Below are 26,821 nucleotides of genomic sequence, written 5' to 3'. Positions count from 1 at the left end.
TTGAAATTGCAGCTTACAGATAGTCCACTTTAGTTTTCAAGAAAGGTTTAAGTCCAATCACCCTGAAGTAGAGGGAGGTGTAATGAGCAAAGGGTACCTGTGCAGGACCAGCTGGTCTGATTGCACTGGGGCACAGGCTCTGTTTTCCCTCTGGGCTCCCCAGTGTTCAGGCTGAGAGCAATGCTGAAGATGTGGCAGTAACTAAGCAGCACAAAAATGAACTCAAAAATAAAACTTTACTGAATTTTCTGCAAAACAACAGAAATACTTTTGAGGGAATTCCTAATAAAATAGGATTGAATCAAGGAAATCTGTCACAGCTTCTCAATGTCTTCTTTCAACAGTCCACCATGCCCAGAGTGAAGAAATGTCCCACAGCAGCTCCATCAGCCACTTCCTCCTGCTGGCATTGGCAGACACGCGGCAGCTGCAGCTCCTGCAGTTCTGCCTCTTCCTAGGCATCTCCCTGGCTGCCCACCTGGGACACGGCCTCGTCATCAGCGCCGTAGCCTGCGGCCACTGAAACTTTAATTTTTAAGAATTAAAGATTTTAGTTTAACCAGATATTGCTGAAGTAAGACAGATAGACTTCCCTTTTGATAAGCAGAAGCCGGATTTAAGGAACTGATAAATCATGAGGCCTGTCAACTTATGTTTGTGTATTCTGACTAATCAATAGGCTTCAAGAAGGACAATGAATTCATAAATCAAATACTCCTGGGAAAACAGGATTCAGTTGTCACACAACACTAAAAGGTTAAAAAGTCAAAGTGAAGAAGACTCACTTACTTCATCATTTTGAGACCCTGCCCCATAAAAAAGACCACTGACCCATTTCAAAGAACAAAGCACGCTTGCTTAATAGCTTTTGGCTAATTACCATACGAAGCGGGGAATGGGATGTACTAAAGTCATCAATATACATTTGTGTTTTGGGTATTCAATACTTCTGTACATAAAAAGACCCTGTGATCTTCTGTGGGTGCGCATGTGTTTCGGAGCTATCCCGCACACTGCCTGGCGTCGTAATTAAACATACACTTTCTGACTTTAAACTGTTAGAGAGTCTTTTGGATATCGGCATTAGGGTGATATTCATATTTTTTTAATAATTCATTTTGGCGAGCCAGCCAGGAGATGCTCTCTCTCGCCGAGGGGGCCATCGGCGTCTAGGACCCTTTTGGGCGCCCCCCAGGATTTTCTGGGTAGAAGGCTCCTGCGACCCCCCTGACACCCCCGGAGACAGACCAGAGCCTGCTGGAACTACGGACAAAAAGGTATGTTTAAAAAAAATAAAATAAAGAACAAATACTGAAGACAGGTACCTTTGAATAGAGGCAGCTTGTAAGTCATAAGAGACGTCTTATGCAAAACAGAGGCCTGAATGAGTTTTGGAAAAACTCCGCGGAGTATTGTAGATGGTTGTTTTGTTTCCAGGTAAAGAACCTGGTAGTTGGTGGCTGCATCCCGAGTGGAGGGGCAGCAACGGCGGCGGCAGAGCCGCCGGTCTTGGGTCTTGTTGGTTTTAAAGCAGTACTAGCTCCGGTTTCGGCTTGTAGTTTAAAGGTGCACCTTGGTAATGCATAATCTGAGGGGCTAGTGCATAATGCATGGTAATGCATAATCTGAGTTTTGAGATGCAAAGGGTCCCGTCTTGAGTCGTGGTCCCGCGCACTGGATGTGTGTGTGTGTGTATTGCGGACAGACCTGTGTCTGTTTGGTGATCCCGAGGTTTTGTGATTGTGGATCAATTTTGTACCGTTTGTGTTGCGGTTTGTGAAAGCTTGTGAAGTAGTCGTTTCGGTTTGTGTAATTTTGGAATGTGCTACTAATCTCTGTAAGTGTTTTTGGAACACGTAAGAGATTTTAAAACCCCCGCTGATTGGCAGAGGGATACCTCTGTCTGAGAAGGCGGAGGGACTTGGGAAGGCTGTGGCGTCTCACGGGAAGGCTGTGTGCTAGCTTTGATCGTTTAATGATAGTGTGACTTCGATCAGTTTGTTGTTCAGTAGAAAAGCGTCGTGAGTGAATAAGCTGTTTACTGTTTGTAGAGAGAAAAAAAAAGAGGAAAAAAAAAGAAAAAGAAAAAGAAGAAAAAAAAAAGGGAACAAAACAGGCAAGGAGGTTTTTTTCCGTCTCTTCGCATCCATGCCTGACATAGCCGGTGATCAAGGGTACTTAGTGTCACCTTGGTAGTCAGACAACAGGCTGAACTCACAGCCTAAGGCTATGTTTCCCAGCTCTTTGTAAAACGAGGAGGGATTTTTGTCGAATGGAAGTTTGCAATTGCCAGAGTGTGTGATAATACCTTCAAAGTGCTGTAGTCCTCGGCTGTGACTGCAGAAGAGCGAAGGGGGAGTGTGGGATCCAGCCCCGCCCCCGCTTTCCTGCAGGAGGGTCTGTGCTGTGTCCCAGCCGAAGTCTGTGGGATTTTAAGAATGTATTCAGAATCATGGGGGATCTCCCCCCCCGCCACCTTGGCTGCTTCCTTTGTGAGCCTAAAACTGTGCCTGACTAATTGGAAAAGTTTTCGTTTGTCTGTTTCTGCTTTTTGTCTGTTTGCTTTAATAAAAAGACGTTTATCCTTTTCTTAACCATAAGTTCTTTTCACAACAGGTAATGCTTCGAGCCTTATTTTGAAAAGAATTCTTTTTTGCTTTTTATGTCTCGAGCCTTGTTTTTATTTTTCCTTTTTTTGCTTTTTAACTGTAATTCTTTCCTCAACAGCTGAAAGTACAGCTAACTTTTTCCTTTTTAAGGTTAACAAACTAGTTTTTGTTTAGTTTTGTTTCTTTGTTTTTTCTCTCTTGTGTTGATTTTGATATATTCCCAGAAATAGGAGGCACAAGAATTGGGAGGCTGGTTCAGAAGAGTTCCCTGCCCAAGGAGGGGCTGCTACTGTAATCAGCGGACTGTGCTTCGTGGTGCAGTCTGTCAAGGCTTGTGGGTTCGATAAAGGTACAGGTGGCTAGTACCTAAGAGTGGAACTATAAGCCTACGCAGCGGTAAAATGTTTGAGTTGCTGGAAAATGGGATTTCAGAGATCTTAAAGAAACCAGTACAAATTCCTAAAGTTGAGTGTGGCCAGCATATTTTTGTACCAGAAGAATACCAAGTGAAACTTAAGAATTAGAATAAGATCAAAAAGCATTAAAAAAAAAAAAGAGAGAATTCTTAATAGACACAGGGGCAACATTTTCAGTGCTGAATATGGCCCTAATACCTGTAACCAATGACTATGTTGTGGTAAAAGGAGCGACTGGCCAATCTGAGAGATCTTATTTTTTGCAAACCATTGAAGTATAAATTGGAAAACAATGGGGAATTCATTGATTTTTTTTATATGCCTAAAGCTCCATCTGCACTTTTGGGCAGAGATCTGCTAGAGCAGCTGGAGACAAAAATAATATTTAAGAATGGGAAAATTATTTTGGAGGTAAAAGATCAGCAATATGTAGAGCTGTTAAGCTTGATAATGATAACCAAAGAAATTGAAGTTGCCAATGAAGAAGAGAATTTCAGGAAAATATTAGATCAAGTGTTTCCTGGGGTGTTTGCTTCTGACATACCAAGCAGGGCGAAGAATGCACTGTCAGTATAGGTCAAACTTAAGGAAAGAGGGCAGCCAGTAAAAGTTAAACAATACCCCCTAAAGAAGAAAGACAGAGAAGGGATTAGTCCAATTATTGAAAACATTTGAAGATAGGACTACTAAAAGAGTGTCAGTCTGATTTTAACACTCCTATCTTGCCAGTGAAGAAGCCTAACAGATCATACAAGCTAGTACAAGACTTAAAGGCTGTTAATAAGATAACTGAAGACTTGTATCCAGGAGTTGCTAACCCTTATATATTGTTAACTCATTTAATCCCTGAACTAACCTGGTTTACTGTTTTAAATTTGAAAGATGCTGTCTTTTGCCTCCCTCTCCATGAAGCCAGCCAGAAAATCTTTGCATTTGAGTGGGAGAACCCCAAAACTGGACGAAAAACTCAGCTCACATGGTGTGTTTGCCTCAAAGGTACAAAAACTCCCCCACCATATTTGGGGAACAGCTTGCAAAGGATTTGGAGTCTTGGGAACCTCCACCAGGAGAAGGACAGTTGCTCCAGTATGTGGATAGCCTCCTAATAGCCACCCAGACCCAGGAAACATGTGTGGACTGGACGGTAAGCCTCCTAAACTTTTTGGGCCTACAGGGGTATCGGGTGTCCCAGAAGAAAGCCCAAACGGTGAGGCAAACAGTAATTTACCTGGGCTATGAAGTGAGTGCTGGACAGAGAACCTTAGGGCAAGATCGCAAAGAGGCAATATGCCAGACCCCAAAGCCTGAGACAGTGAAAGAACTGAGAACCTTCTCAGGCATCACAGGATGGTGCAGACAGTGGGTTTATAATTATGGATTACTTGTTAAACCTCTGTATGCCTTGATCACAGAAGGAAGCAGAGACCTTCAGTGGAACAAAGAAGCAGCTCGAGCCTTCGACCAGCTAAAGAAGGCCCTCATGTCAGCACCAGCCTTGGGACTTCCAGATGTAAGTAGGCCATTCTTTTTGTTTTCTCACGAGAAGCAAGGGATCGCTTTAGGGATACTAGCACAAAACCTGGGCCCGTATCAAAGGGTAGTTGCCTACCTCTCTAAGCAGCTAGATATGGCAGCTAAGGGGTGGCCAGGGTGCCTCAGAGCCATTGCAGCAGTGGCAGTGAACATCCAAGAGGCACGCAAGTTCACCCTGGGCCAGAAGATGACAGTGCTAGTGTCTCACACAGTGTCTACAGTCCTGGAAGCAAAAGGGGGGCATTGGCTCTCCCCACAGAGATTCCTGAAGTACCAAGCTATACTGGTGGAACAGGATGATGTTGAGATTGTGGTAACTAACATTGTGAACCCAGCTTCCTTCCTCAGCGGAAGTATGGGAGAACCAGTGATCCATGATTGCCTGGAGAGCATTGAAGCCACCTACTCCAGTCGCCCGGATCTGAAAGATAGCCCGCTTGAAAATGCCGAAACCTTGTTTACTGATGGGAGCAGCTATGTCATCAGTGGGAAGAGGCATGCTGGGTATGCAGTTACCACAAGCAGAGAGGTAATAGAGTCCAAACCATTACCAACGAACACCTCTGCACAGAAGGCTGAGATAATAGCCTTAATTCGAGCCCTAGAGCTGGCAGAAGGAAAAAGAATTAATATCTTCACAGACTCAAGGTATGCATTTGGAGTCGTGCATGCCCACAGAGCCATTTGGAGAGAGAGAGGACTGTTAAACTCACAAGGGAAGGATATTAAACATGCACAAGAAATATTGAGACTGTTGGAGGCAGTACAATTACCTGAGAAGGTAGCCATCATGCATATCAAAGCACACCAGAAGGTGAGCTCAGAATTGGAAGAAGGGAATATGTTGGCAGATAGAGAGGCAAAAGAAGCAGCAAAAGGTGAGATACCTGATGAGACAATTGAAGCAGCATTAATTCCAGATGGAAAAATTTCTATTGAGGGTAAGCCAATATACAATAAAAAGGATAAGAAACTCATTAAGGCAGAAAAGGCAAGTTATAACCAGGAGGGATGGGCTGTAACAGAAGAAGGGAAACTTGTAGTACCCTCCTATTTGTTGTGGGCATTAGTACAGAGGGAGCATGAGAAAACACACTGGGGAATAGATGCCCTGTATAACTATTTAAAAGAAAGGATCGTGTCCAGGAAATTGCAGTGCACAGTGATACAAGTAATTCGTCAGTGTAGCCTTTGCCTCCAAACTAATCCCAAAAATACTCCAAAGCCTAAAGTGGGACAAATTGGGAAGGGCTGTGGACCTGGGCAACAATGGCATATTGATTTAGAGAGCTGCCCAGGAAGGGAGGATATCGTTACTTATTGGTGTTAACCGATACCTTTTCAGGATGGCCAGAAGCCTTTCCTGCCAGAACAGCTAAGATCTGAAAGGTAACCAAAGCACTGTTACAAGAAATAATACCGAGGTTTGGAGTTCCAGCCACCATATCCTCAGATAGAGGGCCACACTTTATTTCAAAAATTGTGCAGCAAATAAGTAATCACCTGGGAATAGATTGGGAATTGCATACCCCATACCACCCTCAATCTAGCGGTCAAGTGGAAAAAATGAACCACTTGATTAAACAACAAACTGTGAGATTGGGGCAAGAAGTAAATTTGCCCTGGCCCCAGGCTTTCCCATTGGCATTATTGCAAATTCGGACAAAACCAAGGGCAAAAGAGAAACTAAGCCCTCTTGAAATACTGTATGGAAGGCCATATGCAGTTCAAGAAGGAACAACACCTATGCAAGTAGGGGAAGAGACCCTACATAGGTATATGGAGGCCCTGAATAGAAAACTTAGAGAAATTGAGAAATATGTGGTCAGAGCTCAAAACAGAGAATTAGATGGGCCACTATGAATATGTTAAGTCTTTTGCAGAAAAGACCTTGGAATCACAGTGAGAAGGACCATTCCAGGTGCTTCTTACTACCTTCACTGCAATCAAGATCAAAGAACAGAAAGCCTGGATCCATCACTCCCGAGTGAAGAAAGCCCCAGAAGGAATCTGGAAGATCACACCAGGCGTCAACGAACTGAAGCTGAAGCTCACTCGGAACTACGAATAGATAGACTAATAGTTATCATGGACATTATGTGGAAAATTGTAATTATTGCAGTAATTACTGTAACTATAACAAGAATCAACGCAATACCACATAGGTACAATGTGACCGAGATAAACAGGTGTCAAGGGAAAGCTTACGATGCTTACTCTCGTAAGGCTTTAAATAAGATGCTAAAAGTCACGAATGCAAACTTGTGGGAAAGAAGAAATGTGTGGGGTTGTAAGTATGCATTTGTACAGGACGGGTTCCATGAGGCTTACCACCCACCCATGAGACCCATCCGAATTAGTCCTGAATGCTGTGACAAATACTCGAGTAAATGCCCTCAGTTTAGACTCAAAATAGAAGAGCGTGCAATAAGACCAAAATTGGGCTGATAATTAACCCAAAGTGGTCTTTAAAACGAGTAAAAATGGGAGTACAAGTAAATAACCAGAATGTGCTCCATCTCTCAAGAACTCCTTTTTGGACTGGACCACTTGGCTCCAAAAGAGTATGCCTTCTAATTTTAGAAGTAAGAGGGATCTCACCGGATTGCTAGGAACAGGGTTGGGAGTACTAAATACCATAGATTCTGAAGTACTGATGAATAAATTAGCCTCAGTAGGGAATGATTTAGTTCAACTACAGCAACCTTTGCAATCCTCTCTACTTGCACTGGGTAACAATCATTGGAAATTGATCCAAATACTACCAGAATGGGAAAACACAGAAGAGCGAGATCATGAGGCAATAATTAATGCGCTAAGTCCAGCTAGTGAAAACATTTCACTAGCTCTAGGATGTACTCAAGCACAACTGTGGATGCAATCAGTGGCTGCTGCAGTTATCAGAGAAGGTGGAGAGGGAACATTTCCTGCCGAAAGTTGCAAAATTGTTTGGGACAATGCCTCTGATATGGAGAAGGAGCTTCAGTTTTGGTAGGTGTTAGTCAATTTCACCTATAACCCTGAGACTAGTATAGTGACAGCCTTTGTTTTAACCATACACGAGTCCTCAGTGGACCTAATACACCCAATAGTGCCCTTAGGGTTAAACCATGAGGGAGCTGTATTGTACCCTATTGAACACAGGATGTGGGCACAGAAATTGAAGGAAAATAGCAAACTGTTAATCTAGAACCCTGTACTGCAAGGAGACAACTAAGATATATATGTGAAAAGACATTAGAAAGTGACAAAGACACTTGTTTAGATACAGACCAAAATATTTGTCACTTTGAAACACATCCAGGCAAACAGAAAACTTCATTGGTGTATACAGGACAGGAGTGCGTCTGTCTAAGGACAGCATGCCCCATCATAAGGGTAGATAACCAAATTGTAAAAGAGACGCAATTCAATTTTTGTGTTTGTAATTTTGTTAGGAGATGTGATTTTTCCTATCGAGCACCTGTAGTATCACATCAATATATAAAGACTAACCTAACCACCGTGGAGAAGATACTGCCTGTGCCCATAAGAATGAATCTGACTCTAGTCACTCAATTGATGAGACATCCTGAATTGAGAGAAATCTTAAAAAAAATTAAGGAAGAGGGGAAAAAGATGTTAATTACAATACACCGTGACACAGAGACCATCAAAGGAGTTTTTAAAAGGCTTGAGGAACATGTGTCTCATCATTGGTGGGATGAGCTTTTTGGGTGGTCTCCAACAGCAACCAGTATACTAAATACCTTAGTCCACCCTATAATTGTGTTACTTATTTTAGTTAGTATAAGTTTAGTTTTATCTGTAGTGATACTTATTTGGAATTGGAGGATGCTACGAAGAGTAACAGCCTTAACTTCACTATCAGAAGCATATGGATTAGTCTTGAGGGACACTAGTTGTACAACTTGGATAGATGAAGAAGACTCTATATATTGAGTAAAAGAATTTACTGACTTTAAAGAAGAAGTGGGAAAATGAAACATTAATTTTGAAGAATTAAAGATTTTAGTTTAACCAGATATCGCTGAAGTAAGACAGATAGACTTCCCTTTTGATAAGCAGAAGCCAGATTTAAGGAACTGATAAATCATGAGGCCTGTCAACTTATGTTTGTGTATTCTGACTAATCAATAGGCTTCAAGAAGGACAATGAATTCATAAATCAAATACTCCTGGGAAAACAGGATTCAGTTGTCACACAACACTAAAAGGTTAAAAAGTCAAAGTGAAGAAGACTCACTTACTTCATCATTTTGAGACCCCGCCCCATAAAAAAGACCACCGACCCATTTCAAAGAACAAACCACGCATGCTTAATAGCTTTCAGCCAATTACCACACGAGAACAAACCACGCATGCTTAATAGCTTTTGGCTAATTACCATACGGAGCGGGGAATGGGATGTACTAAAGTCATCAATATACATTTGTGTTTTGGGTACTCAATACTTCTGTACATAAAAAGGCCCTGTGATCTTCTGTGAGGCGCGTGTGTTTGGGAGCTATCCCGCACACTGCCTGGCGTCGTAATTAAACATACATTTTCTAACTTTAAACTGTTAGAGAGTCTTTTGTCAGTCATAGTTGGATATCGGCATTAGGGCAATATTCATATTTTTTTAATAATTCATTCCTTGGGCAGAACCCCAGGAAAAACACTCATATCTCGTGGTCTAGAGATGCCTGTCTGGTCGAGTGCTGTTCAAGTTATGGTGACGAGGCAGAATCCGGCTCTGCTTGCTGTCAGGTTCTCTATGGTTCTGCCGACCCAGAGTGGTTTGTCTTAGCCCTTGGTTTCATGTTGGCTCGTTGTTTTTAGGGTTTTTTTCCGCTCCTTCTGGGCGCTGAGGTCCGTGGGAGTCTTCTTCATTTACATACTGGGTGGAGTCACCGGTTGCCGTGCGGGAACTAGAAGGGCGGGAGCCGGCAGGGCAGAAACAGGTACTTGACGGGGAAGAATACAGTTCTAAAGGAAGAGACTTTGAGGTAAATAGCATTTAACAGGGAAAGCATTACAATAACAATGGGTATGGGGTAAACAGTATTTAACAAAGCAGATCTTTCAAAAGGTACTAGATACTGCAATAAGTAGCCTTTAACGAAAGAAGGCAGGTATGGGGTACACGGCATTTAACAAAAGAGACCTTTCAATAGGTACAAGATAACAAGGTCACCAGTATTTTAACTGAGAGAAGGCACCTTACAGTCGAAATCTTTAACTGCGTTTAGAAATTTGTATTTTATTTCTTACATTGGAGACATGAAGACAACTGAAGAGAGAGAAAGAGCTCGTGAAGGTATTCTGTATTTTCATGAGCCCCACACTGGATTTGGGGCTGAGTCCAGGACGCTTAGGCATGGAGAGAGGGTTGAAGAAGCTGCTCAAGGAGGCAGAAGCAAAACTCCAAGTCCCTTGGAGCTTCCCTGGGCCCCACTGAGGGCGGGGAATGCCAAAGGCTCCCCAGGGACTGCTGAGAGCAGATCCTTGAAACCAGGATTGCAGGGAGCCGCAGGCTGTGAGCAGGGAACTGCAATGCTGAGCAAGGCCTGGGCTGGTTGGAGGGAGCAGAAAGGCCAAGCCCTGAGCCCAGGCCTGGCACAGCAGGGCCTGTCCCTCCCGGGTGGCTCGGGGCTGGTTGTGGGGCAGTGGGATGGGAGGGGCAGCAAGGACAAATGGCACAAAGCTGCAGGGCCTGCCAGCCTCCTCAGGGAGGGGCCGGGCAGGAGCAAAGTGCAGGCCCTGAAAGGAAAGTTCCTTCTGTGGGGCCTCCAGAGGCGCTGGCAGAGCCCAGGGGACAAAGGCCTGGGTGCCTGTGGCCCTGCTAGCCCTGCCCAGCCCTTGACCATGTGTCCTGCAGGCTGTGCCCCCTGTGCGTGCTGCTGCTGTGCCCTGGCCGGCTGCACACGCCCATCTCACTGTCCCCCCAGCATTTCTCAGCCCAGCATTTCTGTGCCCTCCCTGGGCTCCCTGCACCCAGCGCTGCCGGCTCCTGGCACACAGAGCCAGGCCATGGCCCGGCCTCACGCTGGGACACCTCCTGCACCAAAATTCTGCCCTAGAGGGACTTTTCTTTTTGATCACCTCCACACTGAACCTTTCAAGTTTTGGGGAGGTTTCCTTCTCTTCCCACTGCCAAGGAAAGCTCTGTCTCTTGCTGTTCAAAAATAGAAAAGGGCTAGTGGGAGATAAATGATGGTAAGAGGCATTTTGGGGCAAAGTGACCATGAAATTATTGAGTTTTAAATAGTGTGTGAAAAAAAGGAGGGGCATCAAAAAAACATGTACACTGGCCTGACAGAGAGCAGTCTTCAGTCTATTCAGGATGCAGATTTGGGGAGTGCCAAATCAGGTACTGATATTTTTAAGAGAAACAGCCCTTAAAAACAAAGGATTCCAAGAAGGATGGACACACTTCAAGAAAGAAATCTGGAAGGAGCAGGAACAGCGTGTCCCTCTGTGCCAAAATATGAGCTAGAAAGGAAAATGACTGGCCTGGCTGGGCATGGGGCCTTTGCAGGAACTCATGGGAGAAAAAGACAGCGCATCCCCTTTGGACAGATGAGCAGGCAACTCAGGAAATGTTTAAAGATGTTGTTAGGTCATGCACAATAAAAATTAGAGAGGTGAAAGCTCAATTTGAGCTTAACCAGGCCACTTCGGTGACAGATAATAAAAATGTTCTTATAAATACATTAATAGCAAAAGGAGAAAAGAAGAGGTCAGGACAACATCCATTCTTTATTAGATATGGTGGAGGGAATATAGCAACTAAAGATAAGGAAAAGGCTGAGGTATTTAACCCCTTCTTTGCCTCAGTTTCCAACAATTAAGATAGATTGTCTTCAGGAAAAGTGTTCTCCTGAGCTAGTAGATGGGCACAGGGAGCAGAACAGCCCCCCTGTAATCCAGGAGGAAGCAGCTGCTGACCTGCTGAGCCACTCAGATGCTCACAGGTGTCTCTGGGACCAGATGGGATCCATCCTAGGGGGATGAGGGAGCTGGTGGATGAGCTCCCCAAGCTGCTCTCCATCATTTCTCATCAGTGCTGGCTCCCCAGGGAGGTCCCAGAGGACTGGAGGTGCCAATGTGAGCCCATCCACAAGAAGGGCTGGAAGGAGGATCTGGGGAACTCCAGGCCTGTCAGCCTGACCTCGGTGCCCAGCAAGGTTATGGAACAGATCACCTTGAGTGCCATCACACGGCACCCAAAGGATGGCCGAGGGATCAGACCCAGCCAGTGTGGATTTCAATATTTGCATTGATGATCTGGATGAGGGGATTGAGTCCACCATCAGCAAATTTGCAGATGACACCAAGCTGGGTGTGAGTGTGGATCTGCTGGCGGGTAGGAGGGCTCTGCACAGGGCCCTGGACAGAATGGATCCAGGTCCCAAATCCCACAATGGGAGGTTTAACAAGACCAAGGGCCGGGTCCTGCACTTTGGCCACAACAACCCCTGCAGTGCTACAGGCTGGGGACAGAGTGGCTGGACAGTGGCCAGGCAGAAACGGACCTGAGGGGACTGCTGGACAGCAGGCTGGACATGAGGCAGCAGCGTGCCCAGGTGGCCAAGAAGGCCAATGGCTCCTTGCCTGGATCAGGAATGGTGTGGCCAGCTGGGGTAGAGCTGCTGTGCCAGCACTTATCTGTCCCCAGCCCTGCACACAGACATTGCTGCTGCAGCTGCAAAGGAAGGGAACAAAACAAGGGATCTCCAGTGAAAACTTTTCTGGGAGATCCTTCAGTTCGTTTAAAGCCACTGAGTGCACAGCTCCTCATGGACACAGTCTTTTGACCACAGAAAATATGGAGGCAAACAAAACAAGACAGGGCACAAACAATGGCCTTGCTTTGTTAAAACCACTGAAAACTCAAAGAAAGAATAAAACCTTGACAACCACACCAACAAGTGGTATCAAAAATGACTTCTATCACAAGTGATTTGCAGAAATAAGCAAGCGGTTTAATGTTTCTGAAATTGTCTAGTGATCAGTGTCCACACTTCAGCCTTGAGTTCCTGGTTCCTCAGGCTGTAGATGAGGCGGTTCAGGGCTGGAGACACCACAGAGTACAGAACTGACAATGCCAGATCCAGGGATGGCGAGGAGATGGAGGGGGGCTTCAGATTGGCAAATGTGCCAGTGCTGAGAAACAGAGAGACCACAGCCAGGTGAGGGAGGCAGGTGGAAAAGGCTTTGTGCTGTCCCTGCTCAGAGACAATCCTCAGCACAGCCCTGAAGATCTGCACATACGTGAAAACCATGAACACAAAACAGCCAAAATATAGAGAAGCACTTAGAACAACGAGCCCAAGTTCCCTGAGGTAGGATTTGGAGCAGGAAAGCTTGAGGATCTGTGGGATTTCACAGAAGAACTGGCCCACGGCATTGCCATGGCACAGGGGCAGGGAAAATGTATTGGCTGTGTTCAGCAGTGAGTAGAGAAAGGCACTGGCCAAGGCAGCTGCTGCCATGTGGGCACAAGCTCTGCTGCCCAGGAGGGTCCCGTAGTGCAGGGGTTTGCAGATGGACACGTAGCGGTCATAGCACATGATGGTCAGGAGGGAATACTCTGCTGAAATGAAAAATAGAAAAAGAAAGAGCTGAGCAGCACATCCTTCATAGGAGATGGTCCTGGTGTCCCAGAGAGAATTGTGCATGGCTTTGGGGACAGTGGTGCAGATGGAGCCCAGGTCGGTGAGGGCCAGGTTGAGCAGGAAGAAGAACATGGGGCTGTGCAGGTGGTGGCCGCAGGCTACGGCGCTGATGACGAGGCCGTTGCCCAGGAGGGCAGCCAGGGAGATGCCCAGGAAGAGGCAGAAGTGCAGGAGCTGCAGCTGCTGCGTGTCTGCCAATGCCAGCAGGAGGAAGTGGCTGATGGAGCTGCTGTTGGACATTTGCTGTGTCTGGACATCCCAACCTGCAGATGGAGGAAAGACAGTGACATTTGAGGGGAGATTTCTCACAGAAGAGTCAAAGTCCTTTCTCAGAGAACATTCTCTGTCACTGAACACCTCCCCCTTGTCTATGTCTAGGAGAACTTCCTTCACCTTGGTTGCTGGAGCCCTGATTGCTGCTGGCCAATGTTCAGTGAGGAGCCAGACCTTGACCTGCAGGACACCTGGGAGTCAGCCCTGACCCCCAGTCAGTGCAGGGGAACAGTGAGGGCAGGGGCCAGTCCTGGTGTTAGAACTTGGACCAAGAATCTCCTGATAAGGCACGGGAGTTTCCAGGGCAAAGAGATGAAGATTGCAGGAAGCAGAATGAGAGATTCTGCTGCACCTGGGGAGAACAGGGTGGAGGAGGATTGTCTGAGGCTGACGGCAGACTGAGGGGAGCTGCTCTGTCCCTGTGACGTGTTCCCAGGAAAGCTCAGTGTGATGTTTTAAGAGCCTCAGCCCCTGCTCTACCCTGCACAGATGAGTTTCCATTGCTGCCAAGTTGAGTCAGGAAAAAATGGGAGCACACACTGAGGAAAGCAGAAACACAAGCAGGAAACTCCTTCCCTGAATGAGCTCATAAACATGCCCTCAGAAATGACCTGTGCGTGAGCTGGAGCTCTGAGCAGCCCTGGAACACACAGCACCCTCTCCACAGCAGCAGGACCTGCCCTGGCAGGAGTCACTCACTGCACCCACAGCTCCCCTCCAGCATCCATGGGAGCTCCCAGGCAGGCTGAGAGCTGCCTCTGGCAGTGACAGATCCCCTGGCCTGGCCAAGAGCCCTCAGGGCTGCAGCACCTGCTCTGTACGACAGCCCTGGGCACCCCTGGCTGCAGCCCCAGCTTCAGCCCCTGCAGCCGTCCCTGGCAGCAGGAGCCGTCCTGCCCTGTCCCTCTGACGGTGCCCAGGGCAGCTACGCTCTGGGGCACATCCTCCCCCAAAGCAGAAAGGGCAGCAGAGCCATCCTTACAGTGCTGTCAGTCCTGTCCTGGGTCAGCTTTAGGAGATCCCTGCAGCCAGAGACTAACTGTGTCTGAAGTGGTGAGGATTTCTCCATGAAGAAGTTCATAATTTTTAAAAGTTGTGAAGATTTCTCCGTGAATTATCTCAGAATTGTCCTTCCAGTTGCTTTAAGCCTCTGTCCGCTTTACTGCTCTCAGGTACCTGCAGGCAGTGCCCTCAGCCCTATTGGGCTGGGAGTGGAGCTGCTCCTGAGGAGAAATGTCTTTTAAAGCTCTTCTTGGTTGCCAGGAGGTGCCTCTGTTTCAGGAGCCCGGCCCAGCTCAGCAGCACAGACACAGTACCAGGATTTTAATGACCCTCTTGGGCCTTTGGTGTTGTTTACATCAGACTCAGTCCCTAAGAGAGTGTTTAAAAAACTTTCTGAGAACTCCTAATCAGATTGAAACTCCAAAGTTTCTTGAAGTTTTAATGGGTCCCACTGAAAGACATGACTGAGAAAATGTCCCCAGGTTCCAGTTAGAGCAGAATATTGTAGGCACTGATGACAGGTGGGGACAAACAAGGCAAAGGTGTCTTTGATGCTGAGCAAACCTGCATTTGTTCCAAAAATGGAAAGGGCCAAGGCCCGAGCCCCAGCCCCTGCCAAGGCACATCCTGTCCCTCCCTCAGTGCTCATGGCTCTTCCTGGCCCACTGGGATGTGGGGATGTGCAATGCCAAGGGCAGAACCATGGAGCGGCCCCTGCCAGGCTGCTGAGCAGGGACAAGGAGGCAATGAGGCCCCAGGCCTGCAAGGGTCACTTGTCTCCTCCTCATGGCTCAGGCCCAGGCCCAGCAGCCATGGCCAAAGTGCTGCAGGAGTTGGCTCTGTCAGGGCCTTGCAGCTGCTGCCCATCCCTGTGCCCTGTGCAGCCCAGGCTGTCCTACGGTGTCCGTGCCCTGCGCCTCTGTCCCTGCAGGCTGTCGTCATCCCCCGGCTGCCCCGCCTGGCTGGGCCCTTCCTTTGCTGACAGCTGTGCGTCCTGCCTGCCTCTGCCTGGGCACACAGAGCCTTGGGCTGCTCCAGACTCTTTCTGGGGGATGTTTTTCACCACAGCCCTGCCCTGGGACAGAAATTCCTCTTTCCTTGTGTCCAGTTTGGAACTGCCCAGGAAATCTGTTTGGCATTATTTCATCCTCAGGCAGTTTCACACAATGAAGAAGAGCTCCACCATCTCTGAAACACCCCTTCAGGCCCTCTCAGGCTACTCACACCACTGAGCCCAGGGCCCTTAGTCTCACGGGCTTTGTGCTTGTGGCCTCCAGATCATATCTTGGGAGATTTTTGTGTCTTTTCAAGGTCTTTTCAGATTAAAACATCGTGGTCATAATCCCAGAAAAATTGGCATATTTTTACAAGCCTGTATTGGCAGTGGAAAGGGAAAAGCCTTTAAAATTTCAAGCATAAATTCAGACTTGATATAAGAATGAAATATTTTGTGTTTATGCTGACAGGACAGGAACAGGTTGTCCACAAAAGTGAGTGCCCCATCCCAAAACCTGTTCAAGATCTGGAGCTTTAACCATCTGTTGCAGTGGTAGTTGTGCCCTCTCACAGCAAGGGGGCTGCAGTACATGATATTTTAGGGCCATTCCAATTTTAAAAAAACAGAAGATAAACATTTAATTTTAGGGAAGTTCTGACACCTCCTCATGAAAGCCTCACCAAGGGGGTCAATGGCAGAGCTTTCCAGCATGATGTCATCTGAGCATGGGAGGTTCTGCGTTGGGGTCTGAGATTTACAATGGAAATCCACAAAGGGCATTTGGCCAATGTGCGAGATTTCCCAAGGAGTATCTAAGAAAGGACCCCAGGAAGGAAAGGATGGGGGATCAAGGTGGTTTGCTCAGAGGTGATGGTCAGTGCCCATCCCTGGCCATGCCCTACAGCTGATCCCCACAGCCTGTGCCATTTTCCTAAACCCCCTGATGCCAATAACTCTCTGGGACAAGGGAGCTCTCTCTGCTCGTGGTACTGAGGGATGTCCAAGTGCCAGATACTGGTGTGGGGACCACAAACCATCAGGTCCTGTGTCCTTTGGGGCCCAGGCACTGTTGAGACTGGTGTGTGTGCACACAGCACTGGTGTGTGTGGGGCTGGGTGTGACCACCAGGGAACATCAAACCAGAGCAACCAGAGAGCAGCAGAGGCCTGGGAGCCACTGAGTGAGATCAGCTCCTGCAGGGATCCACATGGTCTGGGTGTCTGTGCAGCTCTGCATCTCATCCTGCCATGGCAGAGCACACAGACAGCCCCTCCCTGTGTCCCTTTCTCCACTGACTGTGCTTTGGCCTGGCCTGGAAACCTCCCGAGGTCCCTCCCAGGGGGAGTCCCTGTGCATTTCCCTCCCCCATGGCTCTGCCCTTCCTGATCCTGTGGTGTTTTAACAGTGGAACATGGTGCCCAAGACGAAGGATGGAAACAAGCTGTCTGTAGCCCTTGCAAATCTCTTCTTTCCCTTTGCTCACAGCTGATGACTCTTGGCTGACAGGGACGAGCTGTAGTCTCTGACTGCTTTGTTCTGTTTGACTCGAGGTGGAAGTGCTGACGTCTCCCCAGGCAGCCTGCAAAGGCCTCCTGCAAATGACTGAGGAGGAGGAGCCCCAGGATCGGTGTGAGCCACAGGAACTGCCTCCACCAGAAGTGCTGCCGGTTGAGCATGACCTGAATGTGGTGGAGGACAAGAGCACTCCGTGGGAGGAGGTAGAACATTTGAACAGAGAGCTGCAAGTGTGTCTGCAGCCCTTGGAGGGGGAAAAGAGGGAGGAAGTGGAATATGGTCCTTGGGAGGAAGTGGAATATGGTCCTTGTGGCAGTCCTCCTTCAGAAAATCCCTGAAAATGGAAGATGAATCTGGCCATGAACTCCAGTAAAACCAGTCTTTGCCTTTGAGCCATCCAGTCAAAGGGAAGTGGACGTGCAAAAAATCCATTTGAAGAGCCCTGCGTGTGGCAGGCTGACAGCATCTTCCTAAGGGCTGGCATTTGGAATGGAATCTCAGGGTCATCTCTGCCAGCCACCTTTCTGAACCAAACTCATTTCTTCTCCCAGATCTACACAGGCTCTTGCACCAAACCAGCTGCAGCAGGAGCATTGTGTCAAGGAGCCTTAGCTCCCCAAGCTGAGACGGTGATCCCGGGCAGTCGGTTCATCTCCTGCGCTGACACAGCTGCTGCTCAGCAAGAGCAGATTGAGGAAGACTCCCTGGAGCTACTGAGTACGTCTTGTGTATTTGTTGTCTGAAGGATAGCGTATTGTGTGCACCTGGCAGCGTAGCTGGACCAAATGTTCCTCCTCAGTTTGATATCACAGGGACATTTAGGATTCCCCAGAGGAACTTCTGGAGAAAATCAGTCTCTGCTGGCCATTTCTACTTCAGAGCTGTCTGTCTGGTTGTTTTGTTGTTGTTACCCAGCGGACCACAAAGTGTTCAGAGCCCCAGCAATGGGGCTGCCTTTTGTTCCTCCTGGAAGCTGGGATCTCTGCTTCAAAGCGAGCATCTTGAATTTTGTTTTCCTCAGGGACAATTGTGAGCGTGGAAAATCCCATGAGAAAATACATCAAAATCAAAAATATCGGCAGCGGGTGAGTCCGACCACAAAACCATGGGCCAGGTGTTTTCCTGGTAGAATATCTATCAAGTCTGAAGTCAGGCAAGCTGCAAAAATGTTCAGAAACTGAGGATAGATTGTTCCATCTCTCAGTACCAGTCAGAATTTGTAAGCGTGGCCAGGAGGAATTGTCAAATTGTCAAATTGTCACACTGCCAAGGTCTTGCCTGCAGTAGGCAACAGGACCTGGTAGATCTCCTGGTCTCTCAAGCGTGGGACATCTCTGTGTTTATTTCCTTAGCATTTTTGTGTATCTATAATCAGCTGGCCACAAGTACAGAGGGAGAAGAATCTTGCTTGCCTGAAAGAGAAACCTACTCCCTATCAAAGCTTTCTTTCCAAGAGTTTGCTGAAGGAAATACTCCATGGTCAGGATTAGAACTGCATAATTTAGAGACTGAAACCCGAGAAGAAAGAAGAAACTCTCCTTCTGAGCTGAGGCAGTAATCCTCAATGCTTCAGGCCCAGTGGCCATGCACTTGAGAGCAAAATGCCTCATCTGCCTTCTGACAGAGCCCTTCTGCATCCTGCAGGTTTTAGGCATTTCAAGCAGAGATCTCCAGTCTGGGCTGGCTTGCACTCCAAGATCTAAACGCTTTCTCCTTTCTTTGTGGCTCTTTTGTTTCTCAGACTTTTGGAGAGGTTTGTAAAGCACTCAACACTGCCACAGGAGGAGAGGTAAATGACAACAGCCCCCACAGACTCTGCTGCTCTCAGGGGCTTTCCTCTCTGGTGTCAGCTGTGGCTGCAGCTTTGGGTAGAGCTGTGTTGAAAAGACACAAGAAGCACAGACTTGTGGCAGCCTGCAAATTGCATTTGGGATGGTCTTTGTCCTTCTCAGGTGCCAGAAGGAAGGCAAGTAGGGTAGTTGTTCCTTTCACAGAAGGACTCGCTCGCTTGCTGAATTGCTAAAACAAAGGTGGTGCCTCCTCGAGCATCTCCCTGCTCTTTAGGGCTACAGCTTGAGTCCCGAATTTTCATTTCTGCCTGCCAGCAAATACATCTGAATGATACTTCTGGGAGCTCAGTACCTCTGAACGACAGAACCAATAGGATTTCTGCAGAAGCCATTTCATATTTACATTACACTATGTTTATAGACTGTAAGACCACTGTTCACACCTTCATGCCTTTCTTGATTGGTTCGTCTGCTTTGTTGGCTCAGCACACATCCTTTAGGCAATTTGATTGGCTATAATTCCGAGCCTTCTTGGCCTCTAGCTCATTCTTCTTGTCCTGGTATTCAATTTCCCAGGCTCCTCTTCTTTTTAGACCAGTTTGTGTCTCTGTGGCCTTGATATATTCCCAAGGACCTGCTACTTGTAACTAATATCTCTAGGTGGTAGTTGGGCTTGAGCACTTTGTATTCCAAGTTATGCAGATACATTGCTGCAGATACATTGCTACAGTTAGTGGTAGCTCCTCAGCCACCTGCAGTGCTGATGGCTCTCTCTTCTGCTGGAGAAGAGGCCAAAGAGGAGCAAAATGAGCAAAGTTACCACAACCCGACAGCTGTGGTGACAGCCGACTCAGATTTTCCTGAGATAGAAAATGCCAGTTCTGGAGGGTGCTGTCTTTAGTGCAAGGCAGAGGTGCAAGTTTCTGCCCAGCCAGCACTTGCTGCTGCTGGCTAAGGATGCTGAGTGCTGCAGTCCTGCCAGGACCTAGCATTTGCCCCAGCCAGTGACAGCTGGGAAATGGGCTTTGATCTGCCATGTTGAGGCACCAAAGGGCTGGTGCTCCAGGTGAGCATCTGGCTCAGTGAAGCTCTATGTCTTGGCTTCTGCAGTGCTCTAGCCCAAGGGTGCATGGGCTCCTTCTGGAGGTCACAAGGTTTTGTTTGTTTTCCCATTTGGGACCTGTGTTTGGCTTGTGGAAGTGTTCTGCATTTTTCTCGAGTCATTCTTCACTTCCACAGAGACATCAGGCTTTTGATAAGTCTCAGCTATTCCTTCTGTCCTCCATAACCAAAGCTGTGCCATACCACAGGTGGTGCCTTCAAAGTGACTCCAGTTCCAACCTAGACCTCTCCTCTTCCAGACGACTCCTTCCCCAGCACGCCCAGCAACACCAACCCCAGCTCAATGCCCTGCCAAGACCCGCAGCTGTTCCCATCCCTCCGCAGAGCTTTCCCACCCCCTGGTTCCCTGCTCGTGCCGTGGGATGGCACTCAGGAGGATGTGCTCCAAGGCCTTCCCCGGCAGCAAGCTCAGGCTGCCAGGCCTACGGTTCCTGGACCATCCTTCCCACCCACCCTTCCCGTGCTCGGCTGTTCCTTTTGCGCTCAGCTCGGACTTGTCCGCTTAAGCAAGACTGCTGGTAAAGGACGGAGAGCAGCCTGGCAAGCTCTTTCTCCAGCTCCCTCTTTCCTCGCGGGGGAGGTAGAACATGCCACAGGAAAGCAAGCAGTGCCAAAAGACTTGGGCCAGCATCAGGCACATTTAGGAATGAAACAAGGCCTTTGTTTGATGTAAGGAAGCATAGGCAATTGACAGAAGGAAAGAGTACTTAGCACAGATATCCAGAAGTACTTAGCACCAGTTAACATAAGAAAAACCTGGAAGCCTAACTTGGCAAGAGAGTGACTTGACAAAAAGCTATAGACATAGCCTTGGGGAAGACCTAAGGGCGGCTACAGAATCAGCCCTGTGCAGGGAAGGGGTGAGGAAGATGAGCTGCTTTGGTGCGCTGAGACTCCTCCTGGCCAGCAGGTGGACATTAGCTTCAAGTCTAGGATTCTGATGCAATGTGTTTCTTTCTAAGCCCCTGACTATGGAATCATCTCAGCAGTCTAAAGACGCAAGGTATTTTTGATAGAATTCCTACAGAAACCCACTGCAATTTGGACGTGGCTAAGAAGCCTTGTGGTGGGGTGCAGAGCCCTAACCTCCTGCCAATCAAAGAGCTTTTGGTGGACAATGCATTTGTCTGCTGATTTCTTTGAATTCTAGAGACCTCTCAGGACTGCTCTATCCTGAGGGAACGCCCTTGGCCTTGACCTGTAGGCACCCGTGCAAGCTTCAAATCAGCTCCCTCAGCTTCCAGGACCTCCCTTGGTCGGCATCCTTATGGGGATGCAGGACTGCTGCGAGGCACTGCTGGGACCCAGCAGGACAGGACCGGCTGTCTTGTGTCCACGTAGCAGTACCCCCGACACAGCCGGGGTCATCCCGAAAGCGAACAACGCTCACGTGTCTACGGAGAGGGGCAATGTCCTGGGTTGAAGTATATTCTATCACCATCTTCATGAACTATTGAAACCAGGTGAGGCAGTGCTCCCTGCCTTCTCCACTCTGTCTTATCTTCTGTTAATGGGCCTATCAGCACCTTTGCTGCACAGCTCACAGATGACCCCCTCCTGGACTACCTCCTGCTAATGGGCCCATCAGGCCTTATCACATGACTCACTATCCCATTGTGAGATGCTCCGCCCAGAGGGAGGAACCAAGCATTCCAGCCTGGATATAAGCTGAGACTTTGATGGTTTGTGGTCCCCACTCCAGTATCTGGCACTTGGACATCCCTCAGTATTACAGCAGAGAGAGCTGCCTTGTCCCATAGAGTTGTTGGCAATCAAGGGTTTAGGAAAATTCCACAGGCTTTGGGGATCAGCTACAGGGCACAGCCAAAACTTGTCCTGACCAGCAAATAGTGTAAACGCTTTTTATACATTATGATATTGTTTTTATCCTTCTTTCTCTCTGTTTTCTTATGCCTGTTCCTCATAAAACCACTTTGATCTCTGAATCCTTTCCGTTCCTCTGTTCTTTTCTCAGACATCCCATGGGAAATCTTGCACAGGCTCCAAATGCCCTTTGTGGATGCTTATCATGTATCTCAGAACCCCTCCATGCTCAACTGGCAAGGTCATGCAGGAAAGCTCTGCCATAGACTCCCTTGGTGAGTCTTTCAGGAAGAAGTGTCAGAACTTTCCTTGAAGTAATTTTTTTTTTTTTTTTAATTAGAATGGCCCAAAAATATCCTCTACTGAAATGTCCCTGCTATGGGAAGGCACAGCTATCACTGGACCAGGGTGCAGGATGCTAATATCTCCTGACTTTGAACACCTTTGGGATGGGACATCCACTCCCACTGACAACCTGTTTTTCTGTCTTGTCAACCTATCATAAAATATTTTGTCCTTATATCAAATCTAAATTTATCCTTATCCATTTTAAAGGCATTCCCCTTTTTCTGCCACTAAAGGCCTAAACATAAACACAGTCTTTCTTGGGTTATGTATGATTACAATGTTTTAATCTGAAAAGACCTTGGAGGACACAAAAGACACCCAAGATGAAATTTGGAGGCCTTAAGCACATGACTCATATAGAGAATGAGGGCCCAGGTCTCAGTGGTGTGAAAACTGAGAATAGAAAAAGAGTAGCCTGGCAGGAATTGAAAGGTGGTTTCAGAGATATTAGAGCTCTTCTTCAGAGCTAAAATAGCTTGAAAAATAAAGAATGGTACCAAGGGCAGCAGTGGAGGACCAGACTGGACACAGAGGGAGAGGAATTTCTGTCCCAGGGCAGGGCTGTGCTGTGCTGCAACACGTCCCCCAGAAAGAGTCTGGAGCAGCCCAAGGCTCTGTGTGCCCAGGCAGAGGCAGGCAGGACGCACAGCTGTCAGCAAAGGAAGGGCCCAGCCAGGCGGGGCAGCCGGGGGATGACGACAGCCTGCAGGGACAGAGGCGCAGGGCACGGACACCGTAGGACAGCCTGGGCTGCACAGGGCACAGGGATGGGCAGCAGCTGCAAGGCCCTGACAGAGCCAACTCCTGCAGCACTTTGGCCATGGCTGCTGGGCCTGGGCCTGAGCCATGAGGAGGAGACAAGTGACCCTTGCAGGCCTGGGGCCTCATTGCCTCCTTGTCCCTGCTCAGCAGCCTGGCAGGGGCTGCCCCATGGTTCTGCCCTTGGCATTGCACATCCCCACATCCCAGTGGGCCGGGAAGAGCCCTGAGCACTGAGGGAGGGACAGGATGTGCCTTGGCAGGGGCTGGGGCTCAGGCCTTGGCCCTTTGCAATTTTGAAACACATGCAAGATTGCTCAGCATCAGAGACACCTTTGCCTTGTTTGTCCCCACCTGTCATCAGTGCCTACAATATTCTGCTCTAACTGGAACCTGGGGACATTTTCTCAGTCATGTCTGTCAGTGGGACCCATTAAAACTTCAAGAAACTTTGGAGTTTCAATCTGATTAGGAGTTCTCAGAAAGTTTTTTAAACACTCTCTTAGGGACTGAGTCTGATGTAAACAACACCAAAGCCCCAAGAGGGTCATTAAAATCCTGGTACTGTGTCTGTGCTGCTGAGCTGGGCCGGGCTCCTGAAACAGAGGCACCTCCTGGCAACCAAGAAGAGCTTTAAAAAGACATTTCTACTCAGGAGCAGCTCCACTCCCAGCCCAACAGGGCTGAGGGCACTGTCTGCAGGTACCTGAGAGCAGTGAGGCAGACAGAGACTTAAACACCTGGAAGGAAAATTCTGAGCTTCTTCGTGAAGAAATGTTCACCACTTCAGACACAGTCAGTCTCTGGCTGCAGGGATCTCCTAAAGCTGACCCAGGACAGGACTGACAGCACTGTAAGGATGGCTCTGCTGCCCTTTCTGCTATGGGGGAGGATGTGCTCCAGAGCGGAGCTGCCCTGGGCACTGTCAGAGGGACAGGGCAGGACGGCTCCTGCTGCCAGGGACGGCTGCAGGGGCTGAAGCTGGGGCTGCAGCCAGGGGTGCCCAGGGCTGTCGTGCAGAGCAGGTGCTGCAGCCCTGAGGGCTCTTGGCCAGGCCAGGGGATCTGTCACTGCCAGGGGCAGCTCTCAGCCTGCCTGGGAGCTCCCATGGATGCTGGAGGGGAGCTGTGGGTGCAGTGAGTGACTCCTGCCAGGGTAGGTCCTGCTGCTGTGGAGAGGGTGCTGTGTGTGCCAGGGCTGCTCAGAGCTCCAGCTCATGCCCATGTAATTTCTGAGGGGACTTTTCATGAGCTCATTCAGGGAAGGAGTTTCCTGCTTGTGTTTCTGCTTTCCTCAATCTGTGCTCCCATTTTTCCCTGACTCAACTTGGCAGCAATGGAAACTCAGCTGTGCAGGGCAGAGCAAGGGCTGAGGCTCTTAAAGCATCAGGATGAGTATTCCTGGGAACCTCAGCAAGTGCCTCCACTTCCCCAGCCTCCAGATCCATCCAGCATCACCTTTCCATGGTGCCCAGGCCTGGGGGAGCTGCTCTTTAATCCCTGCAGCCCCGAGCAGCTGCAGGGCAGAGCTGGCCCAGGGCTTGGCTGGGCTCGGGCAGCACTGGCAGGGAAGGAGCCCGGGGCCACAGGAACAGCTCGGGCTGGGACAGCTCCAGCAGCAGAGCCGTGGGCAGGGAGGGAGGGAGGCAGTGCTGAGGGAAGCCCTGCTGCAGGGGACATGTGGCACCTGCCGGCCCTGCCCTGCAGGGCACACACTGCCCTGAGCAGCACAGCTCTTGTGTCCCCTCCCAGCCAGCACAGCCCTCAGCCTGGGGGCTCGGGGCCCTCAGTCCCCTCCTGGGCCGGCAGAGCAGCCCCAGAGATGCAGGGCATCTCTCCTGCCATGTGCCCATTCCCTGCTGACCAGGGCCTGAGGGCCACTGTCCTGCACTGCTGCTGCCTGGGAGGGGCTGTGCAGGGCTGGGCAGGGAAAGGCTTTTCCTCAGGGCCCGGCTCTCTCTCTCCTTGCCTTGCCCAGGTGCTGCTGGCATTGCTGACGGGCTCTCTGGGAATGGCAGTTCCAGCTGCAGGCTCAGGCCCAGCCCTTGGGCTCCTCCTGTGCAGGCTGAGCACAGCAATGGGGTGTCCCAGCTCCCTCTGCCCCGGGGAGCTCTGGGCTGGGCAGGCTGGGAATGAGCCGAATCTCCCTGATTTAGGGAAAGGCAGGGGCCACTTTGTGTGCCAGGGATCCCTCTGCTCTCAGCAGTGTCACCTGGCTTTCTAGGGTAGTACAGGATTGGAGCTCAGAAAGGTGCAAATCCAGGGCTGCGGGGAACAGGAGAGAGGGACAGAGCAGCTCCCCTCAGTCTGCACTAAGGCTCAGACAATGCCCCTGCCTCACTGGACTCTGTTCTATCCAGATGCAGCAGAAACTCTTGTTCTGCCACCTGCAATCCCTATCCCTTTCACTTGGTGTCTCCTGTGCCTTAGGAGGAGACTCAAGTTCAAACTCTAGGACTGGCCCCTGCTCTCACTGTTCCCCTGCACTGACTGGGGGTCAGGACTGACTTGCAGGTGTCCTGCAGGTCAAGGTCTGGCTCCTCACTGAACATTGGCCAGCAGCAATCAGGGCATGAGCAACCAAGGTGAAGGAAGTTCTCCTAGACATAGACAAGGGGGATATGTTTAGTGGCAGGGACTGGTCTGTGAGAAAGACCTTAGACTTTACTGCAAGAAATCTTCCCTCAAAGTCACTTTCTTCCTTCCTTCAACAGATTTCAAGACCCCAATGCAGCAAATGTCCAACAGCAGCTCCATCAGCCACTTCCTCCTGCTGGCATTGGCAGACACGCGGCAGCTGCAGCTCCTGCACTTCTGCCTCTTCCTGGGCATCTCCCTGGCTGCCCTCCTGGGCAACGGCCTTGTCATCAGCACCGTAGCCTGTGGCCACCACCTGCACAGCCCCATGTTCTTCTTCCTGCTCAACCTGGCCCTCACCGACCTGGGCTCCATCCTCACCACTGTCCCCAAAGCCATGCACAATTCCCTCTGGGACACCAGGACCATCTCCTATGAAGGATGTGCTGAACAGGTGTTTTTCTTTCTCTTCTTAATGGGAGCAGAGTTTTCCCTCCTGACCATCATGTGCTACGACCGCTACGTGTCCATCTGCAAATCCCTGCACTACGGGACCCTCCTGGGCAGCAGAGCTTGTGCCCACATGGCAGCAGCTGCCTGGGCCAGTGCCTTTCTCAATGCTCTGCTGCACACAGCCAATACATTTTCCCTGCCCCTGTGCCATGGCAATGCCGTGGGCCAGTTCTTCTGTGAAATCCCACAGATCCTCAAGCTTTCCTGCTCCAAATCCTACCTCAGGGAACTTGCACTCGTTGTTCTAAGTGCTTCTCTATATTTTGGCTGTTTTGCGTTCATGGTTTTCACGTATGTGCAGTTCTTCAGGGCTGTGCTGAGGATTGCCTCTGAGCAGGGACGGCACAAAGCCTTTTCCACCTGCCTCCCCCACTTGGCCGTGCTCTCCCTGTTCCTCAGCACTGGCACATTTGCCTACCTGAAGCCCCCCTCCATCTCCTCACCATCCCTGGATCTGGCACCGTCAGTTCTGTACTCTGTGGTGCCTCCAGCCCTGAACCCCCTCATCTACAGCCTGAGGAATCAGAAGCTCAAGGCTGCAGTGTGGACTCTGATCACTGGACGATTTCAGAAACATTAAACTGCTGGCCAGTTTCTGCAAATCACTTGTAATAAACTTGTAATGATTGTTTCATCTTTGATAGCGTTGGTTTGATTGTCAGTTTTTTTCCTTTGTTTTAGTTTTCAGTGATGTTCACAAAGCAATGATGTTCATTGTGTCCTTTCTTCTTTTCCTTCTCTCTAAGTTTTCTGTGGCCACAGACTGTGTCAGTGAAGAACTGCGCTCCCAGTGGCTTTTAAAGGAACTAAAGCATCTCCCAGGAGAGTTTTCACTGGAGATCCCGAGGTTTTTTCCCTTCTCTGGAGCTGCAGCAGCAATG

At 49.0% G+C, this 26,821-nt stretch overlaps 2 protein-coding genes across 2 annotated transcripts; one reads left to right on the top strand and one right to left on the bottom strand.

Annotated features, from left to right (window-relative positions):
- The first annotated feature begins 331 nt into the window (after positions 1–331).
- On the top strand, positions 332–26,520 carry LOC136302509 (olfactory receptor 14J1-like). Its single transcript, XM_066205982.1, has 2 exons — positions 332–365; positions 25,586–26,520. Exon 2 carries the CDS (start codon positions 25,588–25,590, stop codon positions 26,518–26,520), a length of 933 nt encoding a protein of 310 aa, XP_066062079.1. The 5' UTR covers positions 332–365; positions 25,586–25,587.
- On the bottom strand, positions 12,529–13,461 carry LOC136302547 (olfactory receptor 14C36-like). The gene has a single exon (XM_066206021.1). It carries the CDS (start codon positions 13,459–13,461, stop codon positions 12,529–12,531), a length of 933 nt encoding a protein of 310 aa, XP_066062118.1.
- Positions 26,521–26,821: the final 301 nt, after the last annotated feature.

The sequence above is a fragment of the Chamaea fasciata genome, unplaced genomic scaffold (genome assembly GCF_029207755.1).
Source record: "Chamaea fasciata isolate MVZ Bird 193981 ecotype frontalis unplaced genomic scaffold, bChaFas1.0.hap1 SCAF_29, whole genome shotgun sequence".
NCBI classification, from domain to species: domain Eukaryota; kingdom Metazoa; phylum Chordata; class Aves; order Passeriformes; family Sylviidae; genus Chamaea; species Chamaea fasciata.
This window is presented reverse-complemented; position numbering and strand designations above follow the sequence as displayed.